Source organism: Rattus norvegicus, chromosome 1 (assembly GCF_036323735.1).
Source record: "Rattus norvegicus strain BN/NHsdMcwi chromosome 1, GRCr8, whole genome shotgun sequence".
In the NCBI taxonomy this organism is placed as follows: Eukaryota; Metazoa; Chordata; class Mammalia; order Rodentia; family Muridae; genus Rattus; species Rattus norvegicus.
The window spans coordinates 198,179,217-198,195,959 of NC_086019.1; the positions used below are offsets into that span (position 1 = coordinate 198,179,217).

The 16,743-nt window shown below is 44.0% G+C and overlaps 1 protein-coding gene across 1 annotated transcript in view; it reads right to left on the reverse strand.

Moving 5' to 3' along the window:
• The window catches only part of Adam12 (ADAM metallopeptidase domain 12), a 326,713-nt gene that overhangs the window by 62,249 nt on the left and 247,721 nt on the right, over positions 1-16,743 (reverse strand). The window contains exons 9-11 of the mRNA NM_001427293.1: positions 14,495-14,664; positions 11,670-11,754; positions 7,918-8,066 (exon numbers count right to left, since the gene is read on the reverse strand). Coding sequence (NP_001414222.1) covers positions 7,918-8,066; positions 11,670-11,754; positions 14,495-14,664 — 404 coding nt within the window. The remainder of the gene's footprint in view (positions 1-7,917; positions 8,067-11,669; positions 11,755-14,494; positions 14,665-16,743) is intronic.

A 16,743-nucleotide genomic window follows, 5' to 3' on the forward strand; every position in this document is an offset into this window, starting at 1 on the left:
TAATTAAAATGGGGATCTAATTCCCCAGGAATTTGATGAGAGGGACACTCACTGAGCTATGGTGAGTTCAGTCATACACAGGAGGCTTCTGGATGCTGATAATGCCAGCTTCTCACTTCTACACAGAGAAGATGTTCCTTCCAGAAACATCTGAAAAGTCCTGAAAGCTGAGGACCCAGTGGCAGGGAACGTAGTGTTCAGATAGAAGGGACCTCTGCTCTCTCTTGGTTCAGCAGAGGCTCTGTGTCAGATGAGCAGCTTAATGCTTGGATAAATGGAAAGGCTTCTGTTGGTGGGGCTCTCCAGGGCGGGTGCTGACAGATAGGAACAGGTGCTGTGCTTAATGAGGGACTATTTATACGGCTCATGTAACAGACCCCTTTCTGCTGCTGTAGCAGACACACCTGCACATAACATGCTTCTCAGGAGAAAGGGGCTTCTCATCAGACCTGCTGGGTAAAGTAGTCATAACAGAACTCTGAAACCCCAGCTACGGCAAAAATTAGCACACACCCTGTCCTGGTCCCACTGGTCATCTCTTGCTTGGGCTCCCATGAGGGAGCCCAGGAGCGGTGAGAGACCCTTTTTTTCATTCCCAAATCTGGAGAGCTTGAGGCACCAAAACTTGCAGGTACCTGGTGAAGGGCAGAGGACTGGGCTTGGAGCCAGGAGCTTGGGCCTGCGTCCTCCCTGACCTGCAGTCTTCTCATTCATCGGAAGGAGCCATGTCTGTGTTCTAAGGGCTGTGACAAGCAGCTTAAGAAAGACACCGGAGTTCTTAGTGGGGGTCACTGGGGTTTTGTCCATAAGTCCTAGAACTATCAGAGTGTGCATGTTTTTTGCATACCTCCAGGAAAAGCCCCACTGGGAAGACCCCACATTTGCAAAGCAAATTTCTCTCTTCTCCTTGCTCTCCCGGGGAGTGCAGACAGCAACAGGCTTGGCCTTCTCATCCTGAGTATTTACTCAGCTCCCACCTTTAGTTTGTTTGCATGTTTTTAACTGGTTATATCAAGTCCATCCTTGTAAGTGAGATATGGTGCACACAAAAAAGGAAAATAGAGGTTGTACAAATGCTAAATTTGATAAAATTATGGTGGTCATACAGTTTTTCCTCTGGAGCATTAGTCATTAAAATAGGAAACAAATGACTGTGCAGTAATTGCCACTTATCTATTCATCTACGCATCCAATCATTATCTATCCGTCACCCACCCACCCATCTACCAACCTGTGTATCTATCTGTTCATCTAACTATCCACTCATTCCCCTATTCATCCAACCATCCACAGAGCTCCAACTCACCCATCCTTTCCCAATTAATCCAGTCTCCTATTCATCCACTCAGCTACCCACCTATCCACCCACCCACTCACCCATCTACCCCACCCCTACCAACCCACTCCCCCCTTCTCGCTTACCCATCCATCCACGAATCAGTTTATATCCATGCGCTTACCCCTGACTCATCAATCCTCTCACCAATGCACCCATCCTGTCAATCCAGGAAATATTTAGCACTTCTAGTGCATGCTGGGTGCTATTCAGGGGCTGAGGATTCAGCAGTGAATAAAGCAAATGTCTGACCTTACAGAGCATGGTTCCTTCTGGATAGCAGAGTTGCAGAGAGCCCCAGAAGTTACCTTTGCCTTCATGTTAAAGTCTTTGTACCACTTTCTAGAAAGAGGAGCAAGCCACGTGGGGTTCATACATGGGAGAAAATTGGGTCAGGGAGAAGGTTAGCTAGAATGATTTCCTCTGGATTAAAGAGGCCATGACAGGAAAGAATTGTCTCCTGCAGTGATGTAATCTGAAGAAGTTTTGTAGATCTAACCATTTTCAAATGGGGCTATCTTCTGCCTCCTAGAAGTGGCATAGGGATACTTTGTCCTGAGAAGGGCCTTTGTCCTTACACAAAGTCCAAATATGGATGTGACTACTTTCATCTGGCAAAAATATCAGGAGGTGACTCAGCTTTAGATCCTTGGGCTTCTGCTTGGATGATACAGAATTTTGGCTTGTTAGACTTCTGAGCACCAGTTCCTCTAGTTACAAGGGGACATACTTGTGTCCTGTTCTCTGACCCAGGACAGCACAAGTGCCATCCATGGAGGTAGATGGTACACTTCCTGTGTCGTCTCCCCTGGGCTGTATACTCAAGGAGTAGTGCTTATACAGTGTCCAGCCAGAGAAAAGGACATTCTGCTAAGCCCTGGACCTTATCATACAATATTTAAAGTCTGTCCTAACTGCAGACAACCCTTTTTATTTTCCAGTAAGCTATATCTCCTTACCTAGGCAGTAAACAGGAGCCTGCTGTACACTAATGAGGTCTTCCCAATGTGCTTATCCTCCCACCAGGCCATTTCCCTAAGCTAAAGTCAGGATGGAGCTGACTCAAGGATGCTGGCTGGATAATGAAATTGATTTGACCAGTCATATTTCATCTTCTTGGAGTCCTCCTTTTATTACTAAGGCTCTCCCTCTCCCCTTTCCCTTGGATAAAGATTTCCCATTTATCCCAGCACTTTGAGGGAAAACAATGAAGATTTTTATGAAACTTTTCAGTGAGAGCCGCCCGCCCCCACAGCCCTGTCATCCTCAAATGAGATGATTCAGAGACATAAGTGCCTTCAACCCCATCATTGCAAATCCCTCATGTCCAGAGTGTTCTGTGATCTTACACAGCTGCTCAGAATTCAAAGGGGGTAGGTTCTGATGGGGCGTCCATTCTGTGTCGATGACTCTTGGGCTCTGGTACCTCTTATCAGCCTCCGGGCGCTTTCACAGGAAACCACTATTCATTCCATCCCCTTGACACGCATTTCCAGGCAAATCCTTCAAAGAGACATTCCGTAGCTTGAAATGAGCTGGAAATGCTCAGGGAGAGGACAGCCTCACTTCTGCGCAATCCCTCGAAGGCTGTCATGCTGACCTTTGCTCCCTGATGCATTCTCAGCTGAACCCCTTTCAACTCTGACTCCCTGTACACAGGGAATTAAATTATTGGTCACTTTGCAGAAGATTTAAAGTGTGGTACCACGATTGGGCTTGAAGATTTCTCTATCTCTTAGAACAGTGGTTCTCAATCTGTGGGGCACAATCCCCACCATATCTCCTGCATACCAGATATTTACATCAGTGACTGATAACAGAAGCAAAACTATAATTATGAAGTAAGAACTAAATAATTTTATGGTTGAGGGGGCACCACAACATGAGGAACTGTATTAAAGGGTCACAGCATTAGGAAGGTTGAGAAGCACTGTCTTAGAGGGACTTACAAGTACCTACTGATGGATGCTGTGGTACCCAGGTCTATTTAGAGTAGGTAAGATGCTCAGAAGTGAGATACCCCTCACCCCATACCTACAGAATCTTCTATCAGAACTCTGCCGCTTTCAACTTGTCACCTCCAGATTCCTTGCCTGTCTTCCCACTACCATGAATGTTCTCTGAGTGTGCATGCATGTGTGTGTATCGGGACACAGAGGTCAACACTGGGTACTTTCCTCAAACAGTGTCCAATGTTCTTTATAGTACCTTTCAATGAGCCTGGGCTTGCTGATTGGCCAGACTAGCAGGTTAGAAATCACCAGAATCTCCCTAGCACTATGCTCAGTTTTGTAAGAGAGTGCTGGGGACCTGAACTTACCTAGCATAGAATTACAGGTCTCCCTGTGCTCTGCTTTGTAACTGGGCTTTGTAGATCCAAGCTCAGGTCCTCAGTGCTTCTGCATCAAGTTCTTTACTGAGCCATCTCCCCAGCATATATTCATTATAATAAAAGGTTTGCATTATGACTTTTTCTGACATTTTCTTGGAACTCCCTATGTGGATCAGGCTGGCTTTGAACTGGGAGATCCTCCTTCCTCTGCCTCCCAAGTGCTGATATGAAAGGCATGTGCCACCACTACCCCACTCATTATGACATTTTCATAAGTGTACATATTTTGATCATATCTACCCACTTCATCTTCTACCCCTAGGATTTCCACTGTTCTTTCCTTGTCCCAAGTAGCCCTTCTTGGTCTTGAATGTTTTTTGTTGTTGTTGTTGTTGTTGTTTAGTGACCTGTGAGTTTCATTAGGGTGGCTTATAGGGGCATGGAGGAAGGTTTGTTTATATCAAGGACATCTTATCAATAGATGCACCCCTAATGAAATGCCTTTCTCTTCCTTCATTGACTTTATTAACTACTTAGATAAAACCTCATGGAGGGGCGGAGTCCATGAGCCTCTTCTCATTCTATGTACAGGACGTTGCTGGATCTTACATGGTGCAGATGCTGTGCAGGCAATCACAGTTACTGTGAGTTCAAGAGTGAAAGAACCGTCCATGCTCAGACATCAGCCATCTTTACCGTTCCCCAGCTTCCTTCTGCTCGTTCACTTCTTTATGCTTCTTATTCACTGGTGTCCCCTGAGCCTTGGAGGTGCTGATGTACATGGCCCATTTATGGCTGAGCATTAAATAGTCACTTAGCACTTTGACCAGTGATGAGACTCCAACCTGCAGGAGTCTTGTGAGCTGGTTTTCTCATCTGTTTCTAGCACAATGAAAGAAATCCCCCTTGGTTTCCCCATCACTTGGGGCTTTTGTGATTAATTCACCCACTTGCTTGGGAAGTTGCTCTCCATCTGAGAAAATTAAAAACACTACTCTCAGGACAGGAATGTGGGATCATAATGGAAACCAAACAGATATGAGTCTGTCCTATTGTGGGTGTATACTCAACATTCATCAAAGAGCACAATGTGTGGCCTATTCTGGTGCATTCCTCTCAGACAGCTTAAGTGCCCGGCTCTCAATAACACAATTTCTGCAAAAATTAGAGGAACCAGCAACTCTATTTTTGAATGTAAATCCTAATTTTTCCCACTGTAGCAAGTTATATTTACTATCATGCTAACTCTAAAAATGTTCTCAGTACTCCTCTCTCCTTATTCCCATGAACGTGCTCAAGGCAATTCCACACAATCTAGGAAGACCAAGATCTTCAAGGAGCAACTTAATAGATGGACGCTGCTGAGTTTAATCTCACATAAACCGCTAGACACCACCTACGTCAAAGAGTGATATCCAAGGCAGGTCTTAAATGCTTAGTCTCAAGACATAAAATACATGTCCTCATGGGCTCCTGAGAACTAATGAGGCAAGCAAGCTATAGGGAACCCCCGTCTAGCTGGAGCTGCTGTGTGCAAGGAAATCAGTACCCTGGTCTGCACAGGATTCTGTTCCGTGCTTGTATTTGCAGACCTTCCAGTCCCATTTGTCAGGGGTGAGTGTTGGGCCACGATTTTAGAGTTAGGATACAGGAATACCGTGTTAAGGGAAAACCATATTCTCTACAGGCTGTACCCTTTCTGTTATTTGTTTTATTTTGATTTTGAGTTCTTACTATCAAATCTATTATTAATCTCTCTTCAGGCTCAGACTTCAATTAACCAGTATTTTTGACACTAGCCACCCATGGGTCAATCAGCAGGGAGGAAAAAGTCAAGAGGAAGGCTGGTGTTTGGCTCAGGTTAAAACTGGCCACAGTAACCAGAAGTCCTACCTACTGATCAGTGGGAATTCTGAAAAAGATCCAACTTCTGTACTAGCTGTCTCTGTGAACTAAATGACACTAATACTCCTTTGTCTTTGGAGAGTGATTTATAATTTACAGAGGCGCATGATCTCATTCAACCCACTCCCCCTCCTCTCCCAGGGACCCCATGAGGCAAGGGAACCACCACTATGAGATAATGCTGGAGCAGCCTGGGAAATTCCACCTTAGGTGATGGATGATGGGGGATTGTCTGGGCCCCTTGGCTCTCCTCCTCACTATGGGCTTTTGTGATTAATTCATCCACTTGCTTAGGAAGTTGCTCTCCATCTGAGAAAATTAAAAACACCACTCTCTGGATAAGGACGTGGGATCATAAATGGAAACCAAACAGAAAAAAAATTTTTGCAAAAATACAAGCTCAGCAAAAGAGAAAACTCTGACATTGCTAATAAGGAATAAATCAAATAAAGGCTATTAGCAAGCCCCTGGTATCTGGGGAAGACTTCAGAATGTTTTGCTGAGCTCTTAACAATGTCATTTCTACCTGAGGTATTCAGATAGCTCTAGGGTAATTCGGCTTGCCCTGTTCAGCACTGCTGTGGACACCTGCCAGCCAGAAAGACCTCACACAAAACCCCCAGGAGTGCTAGAGAGCATGCCTGCAGATGTCTATAATCTTCAGGGCTGTAGGGTCTTCCTCAAACAGTGCTTTCTATTCAAGAGGATAAGTGGGTGGTTGGCTGGGAGGCAGAAAAGACATACAGATGGACTTAGGTATTTTGCTGACAAAGCTCAGAAAGGCCCAGGGCTTGCTCCCTTGCCTGTGGACATGAGAACAATTGGGTCATGTGAACAATCAGGTCAGAACTGGGATGTCATCTGATTTCTTCTACCAACCCACAGGGACTCTATCTGGACTCTCTTCTTCCATTTTCTCTTATCAAAAGTTAAAAGGCACTAGCAACGTTAGCTTGGCAACACAGTTGCTTGGTCAGTGGGAACCTGTTTTGAGTGGGTGTATGATTTTGTGTTGAGACAAACTCATCTGTATCTTAGGTTGCATGCAGCCTGTGGGCCAAGGGTGGGCCATGCTTACAGCTCCCTGATAGTGTTGCTTTAAACTATTTTTACTTTCAGTCAGGTTCTTGGTTCCTGTCATCACTGAACAAGTCTTCCATGACTCCTCTGAATTATGCTTAAGGCAGAAGCATAATTCGAAAAGGTTGGCCCTGAAGAGTTTCAGTGCCAGTGAGCGTGACTCGAGGCAGCAGTGACTTGCCGTGATGCAGGGTACCTGAGCAGTGGCTGACATGAGGTGGCAATGCTTTAATATGGGGTGTGTGGTTCAGCCCAGACTTCATTGTTGTCTTAAAAACTATCTGGTAAAGAGCCCCTCTCCATGTTGTTTGCAAAGGCAAGACCACATTCTTCAGCAATCTTCCCCTCTTCTTGGACTTTAAAGCTCGTGAGTGTTATCCCTCACAGGATGGTGTTTCCTTAAACGCAAGGCTTCACAGAGCCATTATCCAGAGCCCAGCTAGGTCATTCGGTCAATACTTTTTTCTCCTACTGCTACAAATTCAGTAAGTGTACATAGCAGGCTTGACTGGAGAAACTCCATGACTGAAGCATCTACAGGGTCTTGAATTTTAATATAAGGGACAAGGGACCATACACAGTGTGTTCTTCTCTTTTCTAAGCTTACCTAAATCAGCCTGCCACTCTAGTTTGGGACAGACTCTCAGAATTGTCAGAGGACATCTGCATCTTGAAACTCTCCAGGGAACATCTGTGTCCATCTCACTCAAGGTATTCAACAGTGGGACTAGAAAGTCCTTTCATTCAAGTCCCGAAGGTCCAGTGAAGTAGTCTGTCAACATGGATACTGTAACACATCTTTACCTAACTGGAGTCGAGAGGCATCTTCTACCCAGCATGCTCCAGGAGGAGACCCTCTAGGACACATAACCCATTTCATTTCTGTAGGGTGGATTCTCAAGACCCTCAGAAGCCTGGCTCCTTTGGCCAATGTCAGCTGAAACGATGCTTGAATCAGAAACATGTGCTGAGACTGTGGCCAATTCGTGATTTCTAAATAACAGCATCGATCCCCACTGCTCCCCAGAGAAGAGGCCGGCCTTGTGCTCTGTGCCATTGGAGCTGGCTGTCCAGGGCTCCCAAGAGCACACAGTCCACTCTTGCTACTTGTGCATTGATTTTTTTTCAGGAAACCTCTATAGATTCTTCAGTCAGACGACAACCGGGGACAGGGACGCACTATCCTCTCTTGCTAAGACGTCTCTCAGCGCATGATTCACGATGTGTACTGTTAACTCTTGGGCCACCAGAGCCTGGTACTTACCCTGTGGAAGGGTTCATGATGCAGCCTCCTTTCTCCGCAGCCATCCTGCAGCTGCAGCCCCTTTCCAGTGTGTCGTGATTCATCCCGAAGTTGTGGCCCAGCTCATGTGCCAAGGTCACTGCGGCACCAAGGGGGCTGTCTGAATGGTCCTCAAAGAAAAACACAAGAGCAGAGATTTACAGTTCATATCTGCTTGGCCTCTTCTCCACCATTTTCTCCACCTCCCCTTGGCATTTGTTCATCATTAACGCTTGGTTTAACTGAATTCCCCATAAAGGCCCAAATACAGAGCCTTGTTATTAACTTCGACTATGGGAAGTACTTTGGCCTATTTCATTAAGCCCATTTGGGGTTCGTCTTCTGAGGGCCATCTTATTATACATGAGGATTTTTGCTGATCTCCCTTCTTCAAAACACCATCGAGAGAGGCAAAATTTATTCTTAATGATAGAAAGAAAAGGCTGCCTGGTTAAGGGGATGTAAGCTGCTTTCAAATCAATCCTGAACGGCTAAACTTAATCCTGTTTCTTCCTTTGCCTGGTAGGGGATGACTCTGGGAAAGTTCTTGTCAACCTACGGAAACAGCTGATCATGTAACGTAATTTACTGGAAGGTTGATTGAATTAAGGTTACAATTCAGTTATGTGTCAGTCTTGCTGGCCCTTTAAGTTGACCTTGGACATAAAGAAGGCCCCGATTCTCTGATGGAGCTGCTGGGATTCACACTGACCTTTTGCCATCAGCGAGCACTTCTGGCCACCTCCAGCTTAACTGCTTAACATCCTTCTTGGATAGCTCGGCTCAAATAGATACTTAAACATAACTAAAAACACAGTCTTTTTTAAAACTTAATCTAAGATTGGTTAATTAGCTGATGTGGTTTATAGAAATTCTGCCAGTGAGGGCCATGGAATATCTTGCTTGAATTTTGGTTTGTGTTATCCAGGAACTCAAAACATGTCCGGAAGAGAGTATGATATGGTGTTTTAGAAAATCTCTTCTTTCCAGTCCTCTTGAGGACTCTGGGTAAAGGTATGTTTCTGTGAGAGCCAGCAGATGTTACAGGTCAAGGGCAGGGCTGTCACCAGATATTGTCTAGGACACAATAGCATGTATAGAAAGCAAGCTGTTCTTAGACTCAAGGGAATTCCTGATAAATTACTAATTTACACTTCACAGTTTCCTGTTGTAGAAGTATCACAAATTTTACCTTTCAGGAAATCAATTCTTAATAACATGCATTAGTGAGGAGAATATTGCCACAGTAACATATGGAGGACTGAGTTTCGTCAGCATGCTTGGCAAAAATAATTCAAGGAACTTGTTCCTTGAGAATATTCACCTGATGTCTTTTTTTATCTGCTTGGTGAATTATCAGTTTTATCTTTATTTTTTGAGTTGTCTTACATCATGCATAAATGACAATTTAGATTCTGTCTTAAGGATTACTAATAAATCCTTTATACCTGCTAACAATTAGGAAAACAAATCTTTTTGTGTGTTTGATACCATGCCCAAATTAACAATTATTATTATTATTATTATCATCATCATCATCATCATCATCATTATTTTAAATGTTAGTTAGGTACAAAGGCATGGCTTTAAATTACTAAAACTAATAGTTGACTTATCTTGAAAAAATGGGGGAGATGGTTTTAGAAACCATCATATTTTTAGCTCTATAAAGGTTGCCCCCTTCTTGTCAACCACTTTCTTTTTCTATACTGGGGGTCCTTGGTTGGTGAGGGTCACACGTAACACACATGAATCCAGCTCAGGATGCCGTAACAGAAAAGCAGTGTTAATGTTTTAGGTCTGAACAGGAAATATCTGGTTTTGTTGTCTCATGAATCCTACAGAAGTTAAAGCTGTTGTATGATGGTAACTTCCACCCTATTTGGTATTTCTCTGTGGGCTAAAAACTGTGTGTAAAGACATTCTCTGCCATCTAATTGGTAAAAACCAATTTTCTAAAAAAAGTTATTTTTTTAATTAAGTATGCAATGTTTGTGTCTTATGTGTGGGTTTGCCTACGTGACTGCAGTTGCTGTGGAACCCCCAAAGTGGGCACTGGGTCCCTTGGAGCTGGAGTTACAGGAGGTCAGGGGCTGCCTGCCTTGGGTTCTGAAAACCGAACCCATGTATGTCCTCTGGAAGAGCAGCATGATGAACTCTTCATTGCCGAGTCATTTCTCCAGCCCCCTTGACAATTAACTTTGGGCCTGACGTGACTCTCCTGACATGGCCCAAAGTAGCATTTATTCTCATGTTAATTTCACATATTTAAAACAAAATAGGTTTTTTTTTTCTTCTACATGATTTTAAGGAGGGGCTCTTAGTAATGACTTTTATGAGAACAAAGCAAGGGATACTGGCTGACAAATCCTTTATTTACCCTGTCAGGTGGGACATGGGATGTTTTAGCCCCTTGCAGGGGCAGGACCTGCTTTGCTTATGAAGGATTCCATTTTGGCTCTGAACTGTATTTGTGCCAGTTTTAAGTGGCAAAGTCAGTAGCGACTAACCATGGAACCATGAAACTGAAAATTACTCCCTCTTAAAACTTTACAATCTGTCCTATGAAAACATAGCTGCGATCTGACTTGAAATTAACCTGGCACCAGCAAAAACCCAAACTTTCCAGTGACTTCCACAGTGGAGATCACCGGCTGGGCTTCCATGTTCAAAGGAAACCTGAGAGGAGCCGGTTCAAGCCAGCAGATCCAGCGAGTGGGTGCAGGCCCTCCACATAGCCTGCCCACGCAGTGCATGCTTGCATAAATTACCTACCACTGCTCCCAGACGGGAGGAAAATGTTTACGTACCATCGCTAGAAAGATTAGATTAGGCAGTATGCAGAGAAAATAACACTCAGCAGAATGTAACTATTTCCCACCCTTTCCTACAACCCAACACTCAGGAAGCTCTGTGTGGAGGGTGGGGAGAAAGTCATGGCTTCTTGGGAGGGCAAGAGTGTATTTATTTAAAGGACACAGAGGGACAGGCTCCAAGGATATCCCTATCTGAGAGTTGGTACCATTCTAGGGACAGTCTGGTATGAGAATCCCTTCAGAAGGGCTAGAGTGGGAGGGAGCCCCCCCCACCCCCCGTCGGGCAGCAAGTCTAAGTTCTTTCCATTAAATGCATAAGAAATCTCCAACATGCTTCTCGTTGTACTTCCTTCTACAAACATATATAGCCCTGTATATGACAAAGTTAGCCCCGTGAAGCAATAAACCCAGGCTTCTGCCTTCCAAGAATAAGGTTATGATAAAGACAAATTGTCCTCTGGCCAGAAGGTATGTTAAGCATTTGCAATGGTACGTAGTGAAAAACCTCAAACTTCTGACTGGTGGGCGCAGGGGCAGAACCATCAAAAAATCACTTGAGTGGCAACATTTGGTGAGGCCACAGTCTATCCCTCCCATACCCCTTCCCCCCCAAGTTGAGCACAGAGGGCAACCCCCATGTCCTGGTTCACCCCAACATCTGGAAGCTTCCCTGGATTGAGATACTTTGACCAATAGTCCCTGTCGAGATTATTTCTGCACAGAAGGAGCCACTCTTCCACGTCTGCCTTCCTTGAAGACCATCTGTGTCTTCTAAACTGCCCCCCACATGTGGGAAAATAAATCATAAATACGGGTAGAATCTAGAGAGCATCAATGGCTTCGAGAGGTCTGACAGGAGTAGATTTCCTGGGGAAATCACTAGACGGGGAAGATAGCTCCCAGACATCTTTGGCTTACCATGACCACTCCTCCGGACTGTTCTGCAGTGCACATGCTCATGATGGGTGCCATGCCAATCGTGGTTCCTTGGAAATAAACCCCACTACAAAACAAAGGAAGGACTTCCTTTAATCTCACACATTGCGGGTCCATTTCTGAACATTTCAAGTCTTTTCTAGGCAGACCTGCCACAGAATGTTCAATGATGCAAACGGCCCCAGGAGGGGGTATCTACTTGAGACTTTTATCTTTTTCTCATTGCACTTTACTTTTCCAGTTGCAAGATGGTCCCATAATTCTTGCAGAGTTTTGCTGTCCAGACTCAGACAGTGGCCAGGTATTGCTTTGTATTTGTAAGCTGTAGCCTGCTTCTTGTAAGGAGCTGTTCCTTTGAAACAATGCCTGCTGATGGAAAGACTGAGAAGTCACCAGGAATCACTGTTTGCTAAAAGAAACATAGGAGACAGCTTGGGAGATTTTCTGTTGTAGCTAGAGTTTGCTTTCCTGTGTAACTCATCATCTCCAGACACGGAATCCTTCAAAGGGTTCTGCCAATATAGCTTTTGAGACTGAAATCGGCAGAAAAGCGATCACTTCTCCAGACCTAGTGCATAGCAAGTAAGCACCCACAAAGCCGCAGCATCAGGGAGGAAGCTTCCAGAAGGGAACTTCCAGAAGGCATTCTCCTATCTGGAATCAACCTAATCATAAAACTAGTTATACCGACTGACTGTCTCAGTGTGTTTGTTAATCCCAGCCTCAGGCATTACAATGTTACGCTGTATTTGTTGGATTCCTACAAAGTAATCAAGGCACTTCATCACGTTGCACTAGTCAGGCTAACAGACAATGCACTTAGAGTTTGAAAAGTCAAATATGGGGCTGAAGAGATGGCCCAAAGTTAACGTAAGAGCTGCCTTCTCTTCTAGACGACCTGGATTTGATTCTTAGCACACACAGGTCACAGCTCTCACAACTATCTGTAACTTTAGTCCTAGGGGATCCAACCTCCTCTTCTGGCCTCTGTGGGTATTAGGCACATGTGGTGCATAGGTACATGTAGACAAACACTTATACATGTAAATAAAATAAAATGAAATCTTCACAATGATTAATTGGACAGAGGTAGCAAGTATATAAATATTGTTTCTTCCATCCCTCTTCTGTTTCTTTTCTCTTTTCTTCTTTTTATCAATTGTCTGTCTGTCTGCTGTCTGTCTATCTAATCTAATCTAATCTAATCTAATCTAATCTAATCTAATCTAATCTATGGCACAAGAACTATCCCTTGTTATCCATGAAGGTTAAAGTTTGAATCTTCTGTGGGTACCACAACTCATAGATACTCAATTCCTTGTATAAAATGGCATTGTGTTTGCATAGAACCTGTGTCTCCATACAATCCAATCTCTTGATTAGTTGTCCCTAATGCCATCTAAGTTGTCTATCAGTCATTACACTGAATTATTCAGACATGACAGGGATGCAAGTCTGCACATGCTCAGTAAAGATGTGCTGTTCTCTGAACATTTCCGGTTTGGGGTTAGTTGGATCCGTGGGTGTGGAGCCCTCAGATGTGGAGCGCCGACTCTGCACTCAGTCACAGCAGTAGGCTCTTCATTCAGCCTTTGTATTTACAGCTGCTCACATACACAGACCATATGAATGGTCACAACTATATATACAAGTAAATTAAGAAGGTTAAAGATGTTAACTTATTTCCAGATGTTTAAGTTGGACAGATTCCTTTAGTGGGGAAAAAAAAACAAAAACAAAACATTCCAACTTAAAGTACATGAGATGTACTTTTAACAGTGCAGGACTGATCGGTGCATGAAATGGGAAGAAACCAGTCCCATCTACAGGGGCCCCAGGAGAAATGGTTAGAGTAAGTGATCAGGGGCCACTGACAGACTGAGGGTAGAGGGAGGCTTTTTCTAAAGAGAACACAGGGCAGAACCATCTTGTTCCCTTCTCATGAATGTTCAACAAATTAGATCTGACTGGCCAACGAACAGGGACCCTTGTGTCTGAAGGTTTTGCTTTGCTGATTTAAGTTACACGAGAACAAACAAATAATAGTATAAAGTACCTAAAGATTAAAATAAACATGTGGTGTTTCTGAAAACATCTGCTTCCTATGGATTCAGGCTAATATAGTGACATTCTCTTCTTTTAAATACAAAGGTGCCTGGAGTCACTCACCATATGCTGTGGGACAGTTGTACCTCCCCCTTCATTTCACATCCCCATAGCACTTGCTACTCTAATGCTTTCTATTTTTCTACTTTCTCTCAGCAGACATTCTTCAGAGCAAAAAAGGTTTAATACTGGTCACTGCTATGTTCAAAGGACCTACCTGGGTCCTAGCAGGTGACAAGTGGGTACTGATGGGGTGAAGATCACTAGGTCAAGATGATACTCACTGACCTGGAAAGCCAGAGAGAACTCTTCCAACAGAGGAGAAAGGCCCTAGGTGTTTCCCCAGGTACCTGACAATTTTCACTCACATGCTTTGCTTTCAGATCTTGTAAAAATATAGATTTTTCCCACTAATGATAGATTACTTGAGGCAATCTTATTGAGACTAATACCAGAAAAACTAGCATAGAGAAAAACACTCAGTTATGGATGGAAGAGTATGGGAGGGGACCATAAATAAAGAGTCCTGCAGGGGGACAGGAGACTTCCCCGATGGATGTGTGAAGCCAGGTAGGGATGTGCTTGGCCATGATGCAGGCTGGGAAGCAAGCCTTTTGAAGGAACCAGTATGCTGTGCAGACCCCAGAAAAGTATAAGCACATGGCACTGCATCTTTAATAGAGGAAGATGGCGCTGCTCACCTGATAAGCTGAGCGTTGTCGTGGGATTTGCGAGGTAGAAGCTTTAACTTTCTCCAGTCTAGAAACTCATGGAGGCTGGTGAATGGGTCCTGGCTTATAGAGCATTTGTCAATGTCATTCCACACTTCTACTCCCACCAGGACAATACGGATGTTCAGTGGTCTGTAAAACTAAGAGAATGGGCATCCTTGGAGGATCACATTGTCAGGAACTTAAAGAGAGAACTGAAACGGATTTCACCTTTGTAGTCCATTCTTGAAAGTCAGAAAACCACCTCCCTGTGCACCTTTGTTCCCATGGCAACAGAGTTTAAGAACTAGTCTTAGTACTCGATCCTAAGTGGAATGTTAACTGGACTCTGGAATGTTGACTAATTTGATGCTAAAGTTATCAACCATTTCTCCCCCGTCTGCCTGCGTGTACATAAAAACAACTTGCTATGATTTAAGTATGCCTGTAGATGTAGGCCGCCATTTAATATGCTGGAAATTAATATTTACTGCAAGAAAAAAACAAGATGAAGATCATTTAGATACTTCTGCCAACAATAATATTTTCGTTTCAAGTACAGTGGCCTGTCTATGAGATATTGAAAATGAATCTGAATTACTCAGTAAAGACTCAGCTTTGGCTGACACCGTCATGCTCCATCACCTATCAAATTAGTCGGTTTGGTGCCTTCAGAATAACAGAAGCATAGGTAAAACCTTCTACAGTAAATTTATGACCATGTTTTTCTTATCATATCAAAAAGTGAGATGGAAAGATCTGTCATGTGGAGATTTTTCTCACAGGAGCTTGAGAGAGAAAGCTTTGAGCAGACTCAAAGGGTGTTTTCTCTTTCATCCCCACATGTAGGGAGTTATGGCTTCAACCAAAGCCACCTTCCCCATCCACAGGAGGTGGGGGAAGAAAAAGTCTTCTAATTGTCAAAGGACGGTTTGTCTCATGTAAGCCTAGAGGGACAGCATGAGTTGCTAGCCAACATGAAATGCACATCGGTCCATCCTGGGCTTCATGCTGAGAGGCTTATAGGCCCATAGCTCAGTCTGCAATGCAACTGTACAGTTAAGAACTGATATCGTTCCTTTATAGTCAAGATGATGAGGCTAGGAAGGGCCATGTAAATTGTTCCAAATTGTCCTTGCTTCAAATGGAACAGCATACTGACAGGGAGAGGACTCTGTCGTCTTAAGTCACCTTGTTGCCCTATTAATCTCTTGATGCCAGTGACATACAAGTCCACATGCAACAAGAACGTCCCTTCCCCCTGCTTCTGAGACCCTAGATACACAGGAGAAAAGCATAACTTTATATAGCCCTCTCCAGAGGGAGGCAGATCCTCTAAATTTCTAGTAACATCTGTCCAGCAAGGAACAAAAATCCTAGCAGCTTTGCATTTGGAATTAAGCGCCATTCCAGCATGGTGAGCTGAAGTGCAAGGAACTCCCTAAGGCTGAGCGTCTGACCCCAGATTCTCAACCCCACGCAAGGAAGCTCATCGTTTTCCTTGCTGCTCCCCAGAGTCACAAGTGAACACTGGGTCAGCAGAAGAACTCAAAGAACCGAGCTAGGGCACAAATTATGTCACAGGCTATGCTGATTGCAGTGGTCCAAGCTGGGGTTAAACAGATAACGAAGACCATATGAAATTAATACATTAATAAGACAATTACATAAGCAAAATGCTGCCTGTTGGTATGTTTTTCATCAAGAAATCACACGACTTGTGCCTCTTTGCAGACTTCCAGCCTGAGTTTCCCAGAAGAACAGTTCCAGGATCATCCTGAATGATGCTTGCTCAAATCAGGGGCACCCCTCAAGATGACATTCCCAGCTGTGTCATATGCAAAGTTCACAATAACCAGAAAACAAATGTTCAATGTTGATATTCATGCCAACTTTTATTTAAGCGAGTCCCCAAGGGCCAGACATCCTGAGTGGCCTTGAGGGTTGTCTTCTGAGAAACAGACACTCTTTCTCAGTGTCTTCCCAGGAGTATCAAATGGAAACAGGAGCTCAGGCCTAACCCATCATCTTTCTCAGTACTAACTTAGCAACATACCAACCAGGGAGGTTGTTCCTACCCATGGAGAGGTTGTATTTCTCGGTGAGCCCCCTCAAACCACATCGTAGCCTAGATTTCAGGCTTAGTCAACTCCTCTCTAAGTTGGTACTGTTGGTTAACGTTCATGGATGCTGTGCCTAAAGCAAGCCTGTATTCACTGTTTACTACCTTTACTGAATGT